The following is a 17,871-nucleotide window of genomic DNA, read 5'->3' on the forward strand; positions in this document are numbered from 1 at the left end:
AATAATCATGAGCTTTTTAACCCTGATCTCCTGATGACACACATTATATCAACAACACTTTATGACACAATCTACCACAGCAAAATTTCTCCAGCCTATTTCCAAGGGTATCATGGCTAACAGTACAAAGGAACCCAAAACTCTCCCGGTCGTCCTTCCGTAGTCCTCAAGAGGCCCCGTTCGCGGGATCTCTCTCCAACACTCGCCTAGCCGTTGCCATTGCTAGATCCGGCATACCGGCCAGGCGCGCCACCTTGAGGGCATGACTCCGTCGATTAATGCCCTCTCGTAGCTTGTGAATGTAGACAAAGCCTCCCTGCCCATCTTCCTCTACATCTGTGCAATATGTTTGCACCGCGCCGTTTCCCCCGATCCCGAGGCCTTCCTCTGCAGCAAGATCTGCCACGCCGTGGAAATGCGTGGCAAAGAGTGTGCGGCATTGGTTGACTGTGACCAAGTGATGGAGGCACGCGTACGACACTGCTGTGCCGTCCTCGGGGGTCGTACCTCGGCCAATTTCGTCCATGATGACAAAGGAGCGAGGCGTGGCATGCTTCAAGATTTGGGCCGTCTCTAACATCTCCACCATGAAGGTGCTCTGATCGCGGTAAAGGTTATCAGCCGATCCCACGCGGCTGAAGATAGCATCGACAATGCCGATTTCAGCAAAAGAAGCGGGAACATAGCAACCGATCTGGGCCATGATGGTGATCAGCGCATTCTGGCGCAGAAACGTGCTTTTGCCAGCCATGTTGGGTCCGGTGATCAGCCACAGCCTGCCTGCTGAGGGCGAACCGACGAGGCAGTCGTTGCGTACAAAGCTGCGACCTTGCTCGTACAGGCCGCCTTCGACAGTCGGATGACGGCCACCTATGATCGTGTGCGAGGTGGAGTTGGTCAGCTGCGGTCGAACGAGATTCTGCTCCTCGGCTAGCTTCGCAAAGGATGTCGCAATGTCCAGCTCGTCCAACACAGCAGCACTGCGGCGGAGCTTGACCAGGTTGGTCACGACGTGCTCTCGCAACGAGTGGAACACTCGCTGCTCTTCTGCACGAATGTGAAAGCGAGTCTGGTCTAAACGCTGCCCTAGTGCTGTCCACTCTGGAATCTGGAATGAGCGTGTGGAACGGCTCGACGACAAGGTTCGTACGACCTGCACATGCTTGAGGTCCTTGCCCTTGATGTGAGCAATGTGTCCCAGACCTGGTGTCCAGCGCAAAGTCAACGAAGAGGCGCCCAGTTTGCTGCGAAGGGTTTCGGCAAGTTCCATCCTCTCCTGCTGCAATTGGGCTAGCTGAGCATGGAGTTTCTGCAGTCCAGGGCTTGCCCCTGGCTTCATGACCCACGCTTCACCTTCCTCAGAGTAATGCTCCTTAAGTGACGCTGGTCTTTTGCGCTTGCCCTTGGGAAGCAAGTTCATGTCTGCTTCTTCGCCTTCAGATGAGACCACATCCTCGGCCAGGGCAAGAACCTTCCCCGTCGTTGAGTCCTCAATCTCATGCTGGTGGACCACGCCCTCTTCATCGATGGCTTCCTTGATCCGCTGGGCGAGTTTCAGGGGTTCCTCGAGGCTGATACGCGAAGTGAGGGAAGTGAGACAGTCATCGGCACCGGGCCTGGCCAACGCACCGGCGTGCTTGAGTAAAGCGACAATGTCTTCAGTTGCGCGGATAGTAGCCGCCAGCCCGAGCAAGTCGTCGGGATCACCTCGGCCCAAGGCAAACTTCTGCACCAAGCGTTGGGAGTCTGAGCTTCTCCGGAGAAGCATGATTATCGAGTCACGCAAATCGACGTCTTGGATGAATTGCGCAACCAAGTCTTGGCGGCGCTTGATAACCTCGAGTGATGTCGACGGGGCACTCAGCCACTCATTAAGTAGGCGAGCGCCACTCTTGGTGACGGTGCGGCGTATGGCATGCAGCAAGCTGCCTCGGAACGCGCCATCGCGTATCGTATGCTTGATCTCAAGTGCTCGAAGACTATTCTTGTCGATACTCATAATCTCCATGTTCTCGTGTCGAAGAGGCGGCTGAAGTTTCATGGTGAGCCCCTGAAGCCGGTCCTTGACGTAGTTCAGAACAAGACCGCCAGCGAGTACCTCGTCCTGCGTGAAGCTTGTCTGGATGGCCGGAGGAATGTCCGACTCCAAGTACGGCGCCCAGTCTGCCATGTTGGTCAGTCCTCCGCCAGGCGCATACGTGATCAGATGACGGTCCTCTGCCAGTATGGTGAAGACATGGTGATCCACTTGCGGCTCCAAACTTTGGTCGAGAACGATTTCTCTTGGTCCGATCCTCGACAGGATAGATGGCAGGGATGCAACATCTGTGCTTTGGGTGAAGAAATGGCCAGTGGACAAGTCCAGCCATGCCAGTCCCAGCGGAAGCACTGGGTGATCGCCCGCGTCTGGACTCTCAGGTTCACCTATGTGAATTGCCATGACATAGTTGTTGGAATAAGGGTCCATGAAGTTCTCGTCGATAAGTGTCCCTGGAGTGATAATCCGAGAGACTCTGCGATCGTGCATCAGGCCTCCAGACTTGATCTTTTCGGGAGCATCATTGGGGAATTCCTCGGCAATGGCAACATAGCGACTGAGATCTTGCACCAAGATCTTGAGAAAGCGGTCTAGCTGGAAGAAGGGAAACCCAGCCTGCGATGTTCAGCAAAATCTTTCCCGTATGCTCTGTATGTACTCACCATAGGTACAGGGCCCGCATTGGTTTTCTTGGATGCCACTTTAATATTGAGCAAAGGTCCGTATTCCTCGGCATGCTCAAAGTACAATTCATAAAAACCGCCAACGCGAGTCAATAGGACGCAGTTGTCGAATTTGTCCATGTTTCGTCGTGCCTGTAGCACCACTGTTGGGTAGGGCGGCTCATCTTGGGCGTTCTCTTGCTGGAGAGCGTCCTCTTGGGGCTGATGCACGAGCCCTTGGGGCAAGTCTGCGAGGTTGACTGTGGTTTTGGTTTTCTTACCCCTGAGTTGATGTGTCTGGGCCGAACAGCAGGTAGCGGGTCCGACGCCACATAGTCGTGAGCTATAGTGGCTACCCTTAGCGGTCAGAAGGGCGGTTTTGGGAATGCGAGCACGAAGCCTGGCGGGGGCATAGGAGCGTAGCATGAGGGCCGAAGGCTACAGATGTAAAGTGCTGCAGGTGTGGTGGGTGTCTCCTGCGTCAGGTGCTCCGAATGGTCCAGCAGCGTTCGTACCGTAGAGTTCAAATCGTGTTGAAGGTACTGGATTGAAAAGGTACCGAAATCTGTGGTCCTAGCCACAGTGTCGAGGAGTAATTTAAACAGTACATCGCGTTGCATTCACTGGGTTTGGGCTGCGAGGAGTTCTCCGCACAGTGCGTCAGCAACCGAGATGAATTGCCAACTTGTACCTTTGTCGAGCGACACCATTGTCAGTGGGAAGGCACGTTACGTGAATGGGAATGGCAAGCACTATCGCAATGTGCTTACCTTTATTGTTGAATAAAAGTTCCGGTCCCCAATGGCGAAGGTACTACTCTTGGTGATAGCTTTGATTGCTCGACTGCCATCTTCATGACTTTGAATAACCTTGTCCCTTAACGTACAGCGCATCAGTATACTTATTCGCCGCGCCCCAGGTATTGCATCTCCAGCCGTCAAAGGGCAGGCAAAATGAGGTCAGTTTTGTACATCTTTCAGGGCCTCGTGCCCGATCTCCCGCAATCTGAATTCAGTTGCTGGGGCAATTGCCCGAACGCGAAGGTATCCTCCCCACCTTTTAGCATACTTTGTGGTCCCCTGCTGCAGCAGTCGATTCTTGGCACGCGCTCCCCCGCAAAGCAGCTGACCGGGAGGTCAAGTGGCAGCCACTCCCGAGTCCATTCCCGTACCACCATACGCACACATCATCATCACCAGATCGTCCCCAAAGCGTAGAGCTCCATTTCAAACTCTTGTCGTTAAAGTTTACAGCGCATACTCAGCCCTCGGATCAATACAATCACCACATGGCCTGGGAACTATTTCAAACATATCCCTTTAGCTGACCCTTTACTCAAGCGACACAGACAGCCTCCCCGAGGTCCACTCCCCCGTCCAACACCTACTTCCCTTCTCGGCTGTCTATTCCAAGCTCGCCTCCGCTGCTGGCCAACACAGAAAATTGCCAGGAAAGCTACGTCGACAGTCAAATCTCTCGGCACCAGCTGCACCGGGTCATCTCCCAGACAACTACGAAATGGGTGGCGGCAATGAGTCTCAGAGTGATTACTCCTACCCTCGGATGGTATCAAGACCCGTAGGCGTACCCAAAACCAGCATTCTCAAGGAGCGCATCGGCCTGTTCTATAACCACGGACAGTACGAGAAGATCAACTTGCTAGCGTTTGTCCCCAATGATTGATCAAGTTGTCTGAGCTGACAGCTCCACAGAAACCTCGACAAAGGCAGGTATTCAGGGCGTCCACATGTCCAGTTGTCTGTATGGGATGCGCCGGGCCAGGAGCGCCCCACGTTCAAGGAAGCGACCTCTCATGAGTTTCGCGAGGCGCGCATTGGCGACTCATTTGGTCCATCATGGTCAACTCATTGGTTCAGGGTCATCTTGACTGTTCCCAACGACATCGTCGAGGACGAGCATCTCGAGCTGCACTGGGATGCGAACAATGAAGGCTTGATCTGGTCGGAAGATGGGACACCGTTACAAGGCCTAACAGGAGGCGGCGAACGTATCGAATGGGTTCTCCCCAAATCCTTCCGCAACGGAAAAGAGCATACCATCTACGTTGAGATGGCCTGCAACGGTATGTTCGGGAACGCTCCGGACGGTAAAACGAGCATTGCGCCCCCAGACCCCAATCGCCGGTTTCAACTCGCAAGGGCAGACATCGTCTCTGTGAACTGGCAAGCGCGCATGTTGCAAGTGGACATGCACGAGATTGGCGATGCCGCCAAAGAGCTACCCGAGAATTCAGCCGAGCAGAACAAAGCTTTGAGCGTTGCAATGAAGATCATGGACACTTTCCAGGTCGATGACCAGGAGTCGATACTCAAGTGCCGCGAGCTGGCCCAGGAGATTCTTGGTCCCGATGTTGACTCTCATCGTGTGTATGAGACGGGCGCAGAGCCGGTAGTTTTTGGCATCGGCAACTGCCACATTGATACGTGCTGGCTGTGGCCATGGGCCGAGACAAAACGCAAAGTCGCTCGATCCTGGTCAAATCAATGTGACCTCCTTGACCGTTACCCCGAGGCCACCTTCGCCGCCTCTCAAGCACAGCAATTCAAGTGGCTGAAGCAATTTTATCCCGCCGCCTACGAACGGGTGCAAAAGAAGGTGAAGACCGGTCAATTCATGCCCATTGGTGGTAGCTGGGTCGAGCATGACACAAACATGCCCAGCGGAGAGTCCCTGGTCCGACAGTTCTTCTATGGCCAACGTCTTTTCGAGCGAGAATTCGGGGCAAGATGCAGGACATTCTGGCTGCCAGATACCTTTGGCTACTCCAGCCAAATTCCCCAATTGTGCCGCCTCGCTGGCATGGACCGCTTCGTGACCCAGAAACTGAGCTGGAACAATATCAACAACTTCCCCCACACAACATTCATGTGGGTGAGCCCAGACGGGAGCCAGGTCATCTGCCACATGCCGCCATCGGAAACCTACACAGCCGAAGCAAACTTTGGCGACGTCAAGCGCAGTATCACTCAGCACAAAACCATGGCTGTCGACAGCACCTCCCTGCTCCTCTTCGGCAAAGGCGACGGTGGTGGCGGCCCTACTTGGGAGCAGTTTGAGAAGCTGCGTCGATGCGCAGGAATCAGCAACACGATTGGCGGTATCCCAAAGGTAAAGCTCGGCAACACTGTTGACGACTTCTTTGACCGCTTGTCGTCCAAGGCCTCGGAATTTCCCACGTGGTACGGCGAACTGTACTTTGAGCTCCACCGTGGCACGTACACCACACAGGCCAACAACAAGTACTATAATCGCAAGACAGAAGTCATGCTCCGGGATATTGAGCAGTTGGCCACCTTTGCGTCTCTCAGCACGAAGAAGTATCAGTATCCGACCAAGGACATTGATGACATGTGGGAGAATGTGCTCCTGTGTCAATTCCATGACTGTCTGCCCGGCAGCTGCATTGAAATGTGCTACGACGACTCCGACAGCTTGTACGCGGAAGTGTTCAAGACTGGCAACAAGCTCCTGAAGGAATTGTATGAGCTGCTGGGCATTTCTGATGCTAAGCCGGCCGCTTTGGGCGAGGCGCTTGCCATCAACACCTTGCCTTGGCATCGTAAGGAGCTCGTCGAGATTTCTGAGACTGAGGTTGGTGTTGCCTGTGGTGACGGCCAGACATTGGCAGTGAGGACCTTCCACGTGCAGGAGGAACAGCCTGCTGTCACTGTTCACGAGACAGGCGCCAATTCCTTTGTTCTCGAGAACGACCAGTTGCGCGTGGTCGTTACGAACGGTGTCATTGTCTCACTCTACGATCGCACCAACGAGCGTGAAGTTATCGACAAGGGTGGTGAGGCCAACAAGTTTGTGATCTTTGACGATGTGCCGCTGTACTGGCAGGCATGGGACGTGGAAGTGTACCACCTGGGTACCAAACGCTCGCTCCAGTACGGAACAACCAAGATTCATGAGAAGAAGCCTCACAAGGTCACCCTTGTCACCGATATCACGATCAGCAAGAACAGCTCACTCAAATCCTACATCACTCTGTCGGCATCGCTCAAGGGGCAGCCGTCGCAGGTCGATTGTGCGGCTGAAGTCGAGTGGCACGAGAATTCTAAATTCCTCAAGGTTGAATTCCCAGTGGATATTGTCAACACGGAAGCATCCTATGAGACAGCATACAGCATTACCAAGCGCCCAACGCACTACAACACCAGCTGGGACATGGCCAAGTTCGAAGTCTGTTGCCACAAATTTGCTGATCTTTCAGAGCATAACTATGGCGTATCTATTCTGAATGATAGCAAATATGGCTTCGCCACAGCGGGCAAGATGATGCGTCTGTCACTATTACGCTCGCCCAAGGCTCCTGACGCCCATGCAGACATGGGTCGTCACAATATTCGCTGGGCCATCTTCCCACACAATGGTTCCTTGGGCTCTTCGACAGTCAGGGCAGCGTATGCCTTCAACAATCCCCTCAAGCTTTGCTCCGGGGGCGAGGCAGCCCTGGCCAAGTCGGCCGGGTGCCCTATCAAGCTGGTCAACGAAGACGAGTCGGCTTCGCTTGTGCTCGACACAATCAAGCGCGGCCACGATGATAACGACGTTACTCGCCACGAGGGTCTGAGAGTGAACAAGGGCCAGAGCATCATTCTGCGCGTATACGAATCCCTTGGTGGCCACAGCAAGGGTACTTTCCACACAAAATTCAATGTGAAGCGCGCGACCAAGGTCAACATCTTGGAAGACGAGCTGTGTGAGGTCTCCATCAGGGATGGCACGATCCCGATCAAATTGAGACCGTTCGAAGTGGCCACCTTCAAGCTCGAGCTGTAGGGACAGGACGAACCTGGGGAGGCTGGGATCCGCTTCAGGCGATATACATGAGCGAGTGGAATAGGGCGGCAAGGGGCTAGCTCGACAAAGTGGCAAATGAACACAGTTGGCATCGAGTACATTGATTAGTAGTACCTTATGCAAAATCGGATCACCGTCTCCTAAACGCCAATGCCCATAATATCAGAAAATATACCCAGCCGCAAAGGGCTGTAACGAAGTGTACAATTGTGTAGAGTCGGGACGCTGTGGCAGAAATCAACGTTTTATTCCGCATCCTCCGGCAGGCCCTCGATGACCTCTTCCACCAGGTTGATCAATTCGTCAATGTCGGGTCTCTCTGCGGGCTCAACTTTGAGACATTTCCGCACAACCTCGCGGATCGATTCGCTGATCTCGACGTTCTGCGTGCCAGCGCCGTTGGGCGACTGTCCCTGGTGCCTCATGCTGTTTGTCCTCTTGACGCCCTGGGGTCCCTCGTCGGGGAACCTCCAATCGCCACCGAGTACGCACAGGCTGAGGGTGCCACCCGTCTCGTCCGAGCGCATCTCAAAGGGTGACTTGCCGACGAGACAGGCGTATAGCGTGCAGCCCATGGACCAGATGTCGGTCTTTGTGTCGATGACGGAGCCGTTGCGCACGTCGAACAGCTCCGGGGCACGGTACGGCATGGTCGAGTGCTCGGCGGCGGTATCCTGGATCTGGAGTGCGAGAGACTGGGAGGTGACGGGGATCGGGGACGGCGCGACGGAGCCGAGGTCCATGAGGACAGGCGTTGAGCCGGAGTCGTCGATCATAATGTTGCCTATGCTTTTGGTCAGTGACTGCGTGTTATTGCAAGGTGGACGGGGCGGGACGTACCAGGCTTGATATCACGGTGAGCGTACGCTTGCACCTTTCGGCCCTGCGTGATGTGATTCTCGTCCTCCATGAGTGGCCTCTCCTGTTCGCCCTGCTCCTCTTCCTCCGTCCTCTTCCCCCTCGTCCGGTTGCTGCTTCCCTGATCCTCGGTGCCCATCTCCATTCTCTGCACGGCGGGCTTGTAATTGTGCATCGACCGCAGCGCCTTGCACACGCCGAGGAACAGAACCATGAGCTTCCTCTCTGGAAAGTGTGTGTGGTTCACGAGGTTGGCGTTGATCATGTCCTGCAGATTCCCTCGCCGGTAGTAGGGCAGCAGGACGTATACTGTCTTGGCGGCATCGTCGCCCGTGCCGGAACCGCGGTCTGTGGCGACCGAGTGGTCGACGGCCGAGATGATGGTGGGTATGTGTTCGAAGAGGGCGTAGGCGTCGACCTCGCGCATGGCCTGCTGGACGGACTCGGCGCCAAAGGGGCAGCGGATCTTTTTGAGGGCGAGGAGCTGGTGGGAGTTTGTGTCCTCGACAAGGTAGACATAGGAGAAGCCGCCCTGTTTTCACGACCGTGTAAGTCACCGCTTGATAGCTGCTACCTGGCAGTAGGGGAGGGGAGGGGGAAGACGAACCTCGCCGAGCAGGCGGAGGATCTTGAAGCTGCGCTGGTTGATCTTGAGGGTCGGCGAGCCAGGGAAGCAGTTGAGGCAGTTGCCTAACGAGTAGAAGAGGTCGAGGACGAGTTGCGCCATTGTCTAGAGTGGGACGCTAGTCCGGGTAGATCGAGCTGGGAGGTTGAGAAGCTCAAGCTGTCGCACAGGCCCGACCAAGTTGGTCGACTGTCGTCGTTGCGCTTGAAGCTGGCGCTGCCGTGGTGTTTCGTCTCTGTCGGCTTCGGATGCCACTGCCGGTCGTGGGGGGCCGCAATTGAAGCGTCTGGGAAGACAGAATTGACAGGAAGAGGAGCACAACGGGTATACCACCTGAGCATCAAAGAAGTAAATGTCGATTGACAACTTATTGGAGTTACAGACGGAGCTGACGACTCGCGGTGCTGCGCGCGGCGCATGTCAGACTGGATGGGTGGGCATTGCTTCTAGTCCGCTTTCGGGTTAGTCCTGCGGCTATGAGGCTACAGCGGCGTGAGGCATTTGATTGGCTGATGAATGAATTCATGGGGCTCGGCTTATATGATATCTTGCACTAACACACACAACCTTCAATCATCATGGCTCCCGAACGTGTTTGACTTGCCTACTCTGGCGGCCTGGATACTCCCACCATTCTCAAGTGGCTTGTTTCTCAAGGCTATGAGGTCGTGTGTTTCCTCGGCAACTGCGGCCAGGAGGAAGACTTCGATGCCGTCAAGGCCAAGGCGCTGAAGCTCGGCGCTGAGAAGATGGTCATCGAGAACGTCCAGCAGGAGCTGATTGACGACTTGGTGTGGCCCGCCATCTAGTGCAACGCTATCTATACGTATGAAGGAAGCTCGCCGAGGAGCAGAACATCCCGTCAGCTCCACTCCCAAGGTCCCCTGGTCTATGGACGACAACATCATCTACATCTCATACGAGCCCGGTATTCTCGAGCAAACAGACATGGAGCCCCCGAAGGACATGTGGAAGCGCACAGTTGATCCCCTGGACACTCCCGATGAGCCCACTCGCTTCACCGTCCACTTTACCGAGGGTGTTCCCGTTAAGCTTGAAGTTAGGGGCAAGGCCGTTACTGGCTCCCTGGAGATCTTCAAGGAGGCCAACGAGTTGGGCCGTGCTAACGGTATTGGACGCGAGGATATCGTCGAGTCGAGGTTCATCGGATTGAAATCTCGTGGTTGCTACGATACCCCCGGCCTGACTATTTTGCGCAAGCTGCATCAAAACCTGGAGGGTCTCGTGATGGATAGCAAGGTGCGCATCATTCGCGACCGTCTCTAGGATGACTGTGCACAATGCATCTATAACGGAATGTACTTTACATCTGAGCGCAAGTTCGTTCGGCAGTCGATCTCTATCAGCCAGAAGCAGGTTGATGGTAAGGTCGAGGCTCTAGCATACAAGGGCAACGTCATCATCGTTGGCCGCTCCAGCGAGACATCCAATCTCTACAGCGAAGAAGAGAGCAGCATGTACACTCTTGAGATGGATTGGAGTGTCGAAGACACAACTGGATTTATCAACGTGAATGCTATCCGCATCGCTAAGTATGGCGAGCCCCTTTCCAAGCGTAAGTAGACAGACTTGGGACGCTAGTCTTTCAGCCCTGCAGAAGCTTTTGGCAGACTCGTCCGTGAGCTTGTTCTACCAGACAGGTAAGCCAAAGATCGTTACGCACACGCTGCGCACGCGCTGCGCGGGAAGAGAGAACTTACGGCGGCGGCGGCAATGAGGGCGTCGCCCTCAGCCTCGGCCTGGTGTTCAAGCTGCGATACAATCAGTTTAACCGCGAAGTCGCTGCGCCCACGAAGCGCGACAGACGGAAAGAACTTACAGCAGCGGTATTACAGGGTTGCCTAGGCAGTCCGGGATTGGCATTCATGCTCGTCCACCCAGGTCAAGGGTGATGCCGCACACAAAGGGAGCCTCGTGGCCGCATGCATAGGCACACATAGGCAGCCTCACAAGCAATTGGTAGATCACGCCACACTGGACTCCACCAGGTATGCTTAATAACAGATGTGGTATGCTTGATAGCCCCTCCTATTAGCAAGTATGGTCAATTGAGGCTGTCCTTGCCTCTCAATGCGAGGAGCCTTCCACGTCCCTTCGCTTAAAAGAGTACTCGCCTTGCCATCGCGATACCAGTGATGTCCCATTCACTAGGCTTTGTTCGGTCCATCCATCCCATCCAATCCCAATCATTTGAGGGCTGCTGAATATTTGCATAATTCCCAATAATCTGGGTACCAGCCAGCAAGTTCCCAGTTTAGTATGCCAGCTATCCCACCAGAACTATCAACCATGATATTGCGCGGTTTGAGCTCGCCGTGTGTGAAAACAGAGGCGGACGAGCGAGGTAAGTGATCCGGAAGGTTCTCTGGGAATGACCCGCCATTGTAGTGAAGATATCGTTCGTAAATCCGGGCCCTCAGCACATCGTCAGTCTCGATCGGGGCTGGCGGATCGTGAAGGTCCCTAAGCAGGACGTCTTGGCTTGGAGAACCGTCAGCTCCACATTGGAAGAGGTGACTGAACGACGCCGGCGGTGGAATACGTCGCAGTTGCTCAACTATTCCCCAGATCTCGCGACAAATGCGATCTTTAGTGCTATCACCAAAGCTGTCCCACTGGCTTCGCAGTGTACAACCTTCGGTCAAGTCCATAAGGAAGCTACCATGTTCTTCTCCTTGAATGATGAAGTAGTCCGCGCCATGCAGCTCGGGGACAGGCACTGTGGCCTTTTCCTTCACAACTCGCAAAGCTGCTTCTTCATTGCGCGTAACGCCATCGCCATACTTCCGAACCATCCCAGGGTCGAGTTCTATGATGGTAACGCCGGGCTGCTTGCTCAGTAGTCGCGGCCGGAAGTCTTCGTCCACGTCATCTTCAACTGGTGGCATGACTCACGGCTGTCCTTCGTAGCCTTCTAATACGTACCGCAATGTTCGAACGAGGGGTGGGATACCGGTGCTCAGCTTTAATCATTCACTAGGTATCCTTGATGAGCGAGTGACCTGCTCAAGCGAGGCAGAATGTTCTGAATTGAGGGCGACGAATTTTATGTCACGGGGCAAAACTGTTTCGGACCGTGCTCTCTTTTCTGATTAAAAAGGCAAAGAACACTCTACAGAGCCAGGGAAGTGTAAGGTACAAGAGAGGGCAGGTGCCAGGAGTCTGGTCAACATTACCAGGTATTATCACGTGTCGTTGGTCAGGAACCGGGGCCGTCTGCTTTTAGTCCGCTTTTGGGTTAATAGTGCATACTGGCTCAAGCCACCACCGCCACAATCTATTTCAGGGGCCAGGCGCAGAACCATCGTCACCAACCTCTGTTGCGTGCGAGATTGAGCAATCGGTCTTTATATATCTATCCTAGCAGCCAGTGTGACTCTAGTCCATCACATCATCCCGCAAGTTGAACAACTGCTGCAGCACCTCGTCCGCCTTGGCCCGCAGCGCATTGTGGTACATGACGTTGGTCTCAAACACCTTTGTCCCCTTGACCAACCGCGCCGTCTCGCGCGCAAAGTCGCTGTCGACATACATGTCGTCCACGTAGGACGCCGCATACACGGGCACCTCGTTCCTGCTCAACTGCTCCAGGTCGTACAGATACTCCCACTGGTCGAACTTGGCCAGCTTGTGCGCAGCCGCACGCAACTCGCTCAGCTCAGGGTAGGTCTCAAAATCAAAGGGGAAGATGTTCTCCCCCGAGAAGTAGAGCGGCCCGTCGCTTGGCGATAGCTTGGTCTCTTTGAGCCACGGATACGAGGGGTGTTGCTCGCCGATGCGTTGAGAGGCCCAGTTTGACGCATATCCAGGACCGTTGCAGTAAATGGCCTCGTGGAGGATGGCGTAGATGATGTTTGTGTCGAATGGCGTGTACGATTCGAGCGGCGCCAGAGACGCGCGCGCCAGAAACCCGAATGTGTCGAGTGAGTTCTTGAGCTGCAAGATTGTGCTGTGGACGCCGTCAAAGCCACCGTGGCCACCGAAGGCGATGCCAATGGTTAACAGTCGAGCAACGGTCAGTACCCCGCCAGAGGGCAGGGCAACCTTGCCGCCCTTCTTCTCGATAATGTAGTTCGCAATGTCCCAAACATTCTTGACGTCCTCGGGGAATTTTGCATAGTATTCCTCGCTGCGCTTTGCCACCCTGGGCAGCACAGCTGTGTATACCTCGTCAGCGTTCCTCTTGACAGGCGCCAATCCCCCTGTGAGATAGACTTCCTTCAGGCCTTCGGGGTGCATGGACAGGTAGCTCATCGCCACAAAGCCTCCGTAGCTCTGCCCGAATATCGACCATTTAGCCTCGTCGCCCTTGTGGCCCTCTAGTAGGCATTTCCTCACAGCCTCGCAATCACGAACTGTATTATCTTGCCGCATGAGCTTGAGATACTCGACTTGCTCATCAGTGGACTTGTGCGCCAGCATTTCCGCACCAACCGGTGTGCTCATGCCCGTCCCGCGGTGGTCCAACATGAGGACTTGGTAGCTCCGGGTGAGGGCTGGGCGGGTAAGCGGATGATCTTGAGGGGCTCGGTTGCCGAACCCAGGTCCGCCTTCGAGGTAGACAATGTAAGGCTTGGAGTTCTCCTCATCGCTTTCATCGCCGTCGCCCTTGGTGAGAGGACGAGTATATTTCTGCGCACGCCGGGCGAAAAGGGTGACATGCTGGCCGTCTGGCTGAGCGTAGTCAAGGGGTACGCGGAATGTCAGCTCAGTAATAAGCAGTTGCCCGGGAGCGGGGTGAGAGGCCGAGGAGAGGAGTGTCGCGGGGGGGATGGGGTGCTGCTTGGGATGAGGCATTGTCTCTTTCGGCACGCCCACGTTTGACGTTGGTGCAGAACTGATTGGAGGGGTGGCCTTTTTTGAGGTTTCCAAGGGTGGAACGACGACCAGCGTCATGACAGTCAGTCTATGGTCGTTTGAGGTGACACAGAGGCAATTCGGTGAGCAGCCAGATCGCCAGGAGAGGGACAGACAAACGGTCACCGTCACGGTGTAATAGTGGGGCACGTTGTCCTCACCAGACCGCTACCAAAGCCACTCCTCAAACTTGGCTCTACGTTCGTACAATCATTATCCTATGTAAATGCTATTCCAAATCCATCTCGGCTTGCATCTGGATTTCTGCAACACATTAGCAAGGTACGCACAGAATGAGTGGGAAACCTACGCCACAGCCTATTAGCTCCGTTGGAGATAACGTTCGCCTTGGCCATGAGCTTCTCCTCATACTTCTCTTCGGCCTGCCCCTTCAGTCGGATTTTGTTAGGTTGCGCCTGCATCAGCACGGGCAATAATTCCTTCGGATCCGCGTTGGCGATGGAGGCAATGCTCTTGAACCCACTCTCCCAAAAGACTCGGCTAGGAGGCGTCAGTACCATCTTCAGATCGTGAATGAGCGTTGCCGCTTACGCTGTCCTGCTCTTGATAAAGGGGATCTTGGCTAGCTCAAGAAGATCTGTCCGTGCGCCAGCCATCAGCCGGTCGGAGAAGTGGTCCAGTGCTGCTGCAAAGACCCTACATCCTGGTCAACGCGGGCGCATAAGAGAGCTCTCACAAGTGGCACTTACCCCCATCCCATGGCATCGCAAAACCTGATCATCCCCGCAGCGAAGCCCTGGCAGGTCTGTGAAAGGTTCTGCACTGATCCGCGAGGCATGTCGTACTTCCGCGCGACAATATGAATAGGCATCTCGTTGCAGAGGTCCCGGAGCTGCAAGGCCAAGTAGAAGCGACGGTATACCCTCGCAAGCTCCCGTTCCTCCTTGGTCGTCTCTTTGAGCACTGCGCCCTGTGCGCTACACGGCATGTCAGTAAGGACCAAATTCACCCCAGCCAGCTTACTCACAGCCTCACCACAACTGTCGGTTTTATCCCGAGGAAATTCAACACCCTCATGCCGCTCTCGTCCAAGCCTTCCATCTCATTCCTGAAGATTTGCCAGTTGACGGGAACACCAGAGTCCTGCACTGGTGTAAAGGTGTACAATATGTGCATATCTCCATCCATGACAAACGCTGCAAGAGCGCGGCTCAACTCCTTGTAGATGAAGACGCCATCGTCCGGATCTATTGCCGAAGCAACAATGGCCCTGCCCAGCTGAGTAGCAACGTAATTCCCATGCTCGTCTCTCACGATAAACTCCAACTGTTCAATCTCGGTAACACTAGCCTCCAGCAATTTGTCCACGTGCTCTATGCCGTGGGTATGTCGAAGAAGCGAGCGCCGAAAATGGTCACGCACAGACTCGTAGCTATTGGCCAGACGGGTGCAAATAACTTCAAGAAGAGCACTATAGAGGTTAGTACTTTCAACGTCACACGAACCATGGAGGGGAAGCACCGTTGCAAACGTCGGTTTTCGGTGTTGAGGCAACTGGACACCTCGGGAAGATCAGCGTGCATAAGCTGGACGACCTGCTCCAGATCGCTACCACGACAGCAAAGGTGAGTTTCCCCAACGGGAACCTTTCCTTGTCGTCCTGCCCGTCCTCGCATTTGTCTGAGAAGGGCTGGCCCGACGAAGTCACGGCCCATACGTGCACCATGGAGAATGACTCTCCTCGCAGGACTAAAGGACATCAATAACAGCTCCTTGAGCAAGCAGGGGGCCGGGTGCATTACAGGTTGATTCCGGCAGCCAGGCTGCAAGTGGCCACACAAACGAGCAGCGTGCCGGCGTCGTAGGCACCGGCGATGAGGTCACGTTCCTCTGTGGTCAAGCCTGCCTGCGCCGATATTAGCAAAGAGCCACGTCGTGAGCTTGCAGACGCACATCTGCCTTTTGTCAGTACACGTTCGGGGATCTCTCAGGCGCAGCACATACGATGAAAGGCAACGCCAAACAGGACAGTCTCTGCCAACACTGGGTCAGCTCCGGTGCTCAGACTTCGCAGATCTGACAGCAAATCCAATCTCTTGTCCAATATAGCCGGGTCGATCTCTTCAAGTTGGGGCATCACGCGGCTGATGAGGCGCGCGTCAGTCTCGCACATGCCTCGACTGCCGGCGAAGACAAGCACGCCAAAGCCGGTCATGGCCGTTTCCACCGCCAGGGCAACGACTGCGTTGAGAACAGGGTCGCGGAACTCTTTGTGTTCTGACCTCTCGATTTCCTTGAGTGGCGTTATTTGCCCCTGACTCGGTCTTTGCGTGTGCGTGCTCAGATGTGTAGCTGTTCTGATAAGACTTCCCGTCGAGGCTGCCGGATACACCTTGCCCTCGTACACGAGGTGCTCATATATCGGTACCGGGCGATAGCGAGTCTCATACGAGTGTCCGTCGATCCACTCGGCCATTAAGCTCATGTTCTGCAACTGTCAGCATGATGCAGCTTGTTCACAGTTGAGCAACGGGCAGGAAAATACCGGCAAGGTTGCACTCATAGCAATGATTTGCATAGGCTGCTCAAGGCTAAGCAACTTGGTGGTCATCAACTCCAGGAGGTACCCTCGGTGTTCATCGTCAATCATGTGTAGCTCGTCCAATACCACGGCTCGTAGGGACGAGATTGAACAATCGTCAATAGCCGCGTTCACAAGAGCATTCGCCTGTTCTGTGATCAGTTGAGCTCATGCGGCAGAGTAGACACCTACTGGCTTACCTTCTCCATGGTGCAGACTCCGATATCGAAATCAGCCCACGTTGCTCGCACTTTGCCTCCGCCAAAGAATCCTACTACTCGGATGGAGTCCTCGTCGGCTCTCCTCCGCCATATCCGCTTTGTATCGTCTTGTTCGGGTAGTTTCGGGAGCCGCAAGCCACTGATCACATTACGAAGCCAGCGGACCTTTTCTTGTACAAGAGCAACATAGGGAAGCACGAGCAAGGCTTTTGAGCCCCTCTCCTCCATTACACGCTTCAGCATGAGCACTGTATGTGGTCAGCCAGTGCGTATCAAATTTGGCGGCGAATCGTACAATCAGCAACCAGGGATTTACCACCTCCTGTTGGAGCACAGTAGACAAGATTTTTCGTTCCATCGAGCAAGCCAGGTCCTTTTAAGCATGATTTCTGCCACGGGTAGATCTGGTTGATCCCCAAGGATGCAAAGTTCTCAACCAGTTGAGGGGGTAGGTCGTATGTCGGGTGCCCAAGGCTCAGCTCAGGATCAGTAGAGGCCGTAGGAGTCGCCGCCATCACTTGACGCTGCGAATACTCGGTTGGCCCTTGGGATCGACTCAGGTTGACGATGCGACCTGGTTTCAGTCTGCTTGGCCCGTCAGGAAGGCTCAGCGATCTCTGGAATGGTGCAGTAGATCCGCTGGGCTTCGAGTCTGACTGCTGTGGCTCAGCATCTGCAGTCGACCAGCTTCGCTTCTGGCCGGCCACGACAGTCGCTGAGGTAAAGGTGGTGGACTGAGCTTGGGCATTTTGCACACTTGTCTGATGCAGGATGCCCTGCATGCTCTTCATGTTGAGCAAAGTGAGCGGCGCAAGAAAGCCTCATTTGGGCGGCAAATGGGCCACTTTTGTGGGAGCGCAGCTTGTCGGTCTATTCCAGATTGAAAATTGTCATTGTGCCATGCACGCGAGCTGGGACGGTGCTATCGATCTCGCCTGCAAGGGCGTGACGTGACGTGACCGCGTTTGGGCAGCGTACCTTGGAAACGCGCAGGCGCGCAGCCACGTGACCGTCCAGGTGCATGCACAGTTTTCAAGACTTCCAAATATACCTTCTTGGAGTGATACGATAATTCCACAAAGCACACTTTAAAAAATGGCTGGCTGGTAGGGATCAGCGAATGCGCGTCGGTCTCGCTTTGCTATCTGAGCAGAGTGTGCCAATTCTACCTGTAGTATCCGTATGGTAGTTCGCAGTTCAAGCCTTCCTTCCTAGGCTCC

At 54.7% G+C, this 17,871-nt stretch overlaps 7 protein-coding genes across 7 annotated transcripts; 2 read left to right on the forward strand and 5 right to left on the reverse strand.

Annotated features, from left to right (window-relative positions):
* Positions 1 to 63: 63 nt before the first annotated feature.
* Positions 64 to 3,350, reverse strand: F5Z01DRAFT_442544 (MutS2 protein). Its single transcript, XM_046259787.1, has 2 exons — positions 2,701 to 3,350; positions 64 to 2,653 (listed from the first exon to the last, which is right to left on the reverse strand). Exons 1-2 carry the CDS (start codon positions 3,124 to 3,126, stop codon positions 167 to 169), a joined length of 2,913 nt encoding a protein of 970 aa, XP_046120889.1. The 5' UTR covers positions 3,127 to 3,350; the 3' UTR covers positions 64 to 166.
* A 520-nt stretch (positions 3,351 to 3,870) lies between these two features.
* F5Z01DRAFT_647182 (glycosyl hydrolases family 38 N-terminal domain-containing protein) lies at positions 3,871 to 7,638 on the forward strand. Its single transcript, XM_046262966.1, has 2 exons — positions 3,871 to 4,364; positions 4,413 to 7,638. Exons 1-2 carry the CDS (start codon positions 4,219 to 4,221, stop codon positions 7,504 to 7,506), a joined length of 3,240 nt encoding a protein of 1,079 aa, XP_046120890.1. The 5' UTR covers positions 3,871 to 4,218; the 3' UTR covers positions 7,507 to 7,638.
* A 1-nt stretch (position 7,639) lies between these two features.
* On the reverse strand, positions 7,640 to 9,532 carry F5Z01DRAFT_442917 (putative serine/threonine protein kinase). Its single transcript, XM_046259790.1, has 3 exons — positions 8,993 to 9,532; positions 8,368 to 8,917; positions 7,640 to 8,311 (listed from the first exon to the last, which is right to left on the reverse strand). The coding sequence occupies exons 1-3, from the start codon at positions 9,110 to 9,112 to the stop codon at positions 7,773 to 7,775; spliced, it is 1,209 nt and encodes a 402-aa protein (XP_046120891.1). The 5' UTR covers positions 9,113 to 9,532; the 3' UTR covers positions 7,640 to 7,772.
* A 56-nt stretch (positions 9,533 to 9,588) lies between these two features.
* F5Z01DRAFT_633741 (uncharacterized protein) lies at positions 9,589 to 10,923 on the forward strand (the record flags this gene model as incomplete). Its single annotated transcript, XM_046261982.1, has 6 exons — positions 9,589 to 9,603; positions 9,652 to 9,801; positions 9,845 to 10,270; positions 10,298 to 10,586; positions 10,621 to 10,671; positions 10,721 to 10,923. The coding sequence occupies 6 exons, from the start codon at positions 9,589 to 9,591 to the stop codon at positions 10,921 to 10,923; spliced, it is 1,134 nt and encodes a 377-aa protein (XP_046120892.1).
* Positions 10,924 to 10,969: 46 nt separating this feature from the next.
* On the reverse strand, positions 10,970 to 12,151 carry F5Z01DRAFT_647185 (kinase-like domain-containing protein). The gene has a single exon (XM_046262967.1). The coding sequence runs from the start codon at positions 11,917 to 11,919 to the stop codon at positions 11,218 to 11,220; it is 702 nt and encodes a 233-aa protein (XP_046120893.1). The 5' UTR covers positions 11,920 to 12,151; the 3' UTR covers positions 10,970 to 11,217.
* Positions 12,152 to 12,409: 258 nt separating this feature from the next.
* On the reverse strand, positions 12,410 to 13,828 carry F5Z01DRAFT_617580 (Alpha/Beta hydrolase protein; the record flags this gene model as incomplete). Its single annotated transcript, XM_046260985.1, has 1 exon — positions 12,410 to 13,828. The coding sequence occupies one exon, from the start codon at positions 13,826 to 13,828 to the stop codon at positions 12,410 to 12,412; it is 1,419 nt and encodes a 472-aa protein (XP_046120894.1).
* Positions 13,829 to 14,061: 233 nt separating this feature from the next.
* On the reverse strand, positions 14,062 to 17,442 carry F5Z01DRAFT_696291 (uncharacterized protein; the record flags this gene model as incomplete). Its single annotated transcript, XM_046266283.1, has 11 exons — positions 14,062 to 14,152; positions 14,199 to 14,389; positions 14,441 to 14,545; positions 14,599 to 14,826; positions 14,877 to 15,320; positions 15,371 to 15,598; positions 15,652 to 15,751; positions 15,854 to 16,337; positions 16,395 to 16,577; positions 16,631 to 16,899; positions 16,947 to 17,442. The coding sequence occupies 11 exons, from the start codon at positions 17,440 to 17,442 to the stop codon at positions 14,118 to 14,120; spliced, it is 2,763 nt and encodes a 920-aa protein (XP_046120895.1). The 3' UTR covers positions 14,062 to 14,117.
* Positions 17,443 to 17,871: the final 429 nt, after the last annotated feature.

The sequence above is a fragment of the Emericellopsis atlantica genome, assembly GCF_019669845.1.
Source record: "Emericellopsis atlantica unplaced genomic scaffold F5Z01scaffold_5, whole genome shotgun sequence".
NCBI lineage: Eukaryota > Fungi > Ascomycota > Sordariomycetes > Hypocreales > Bionectriaceae > Emericellopsis > Emericellopsis atlantica.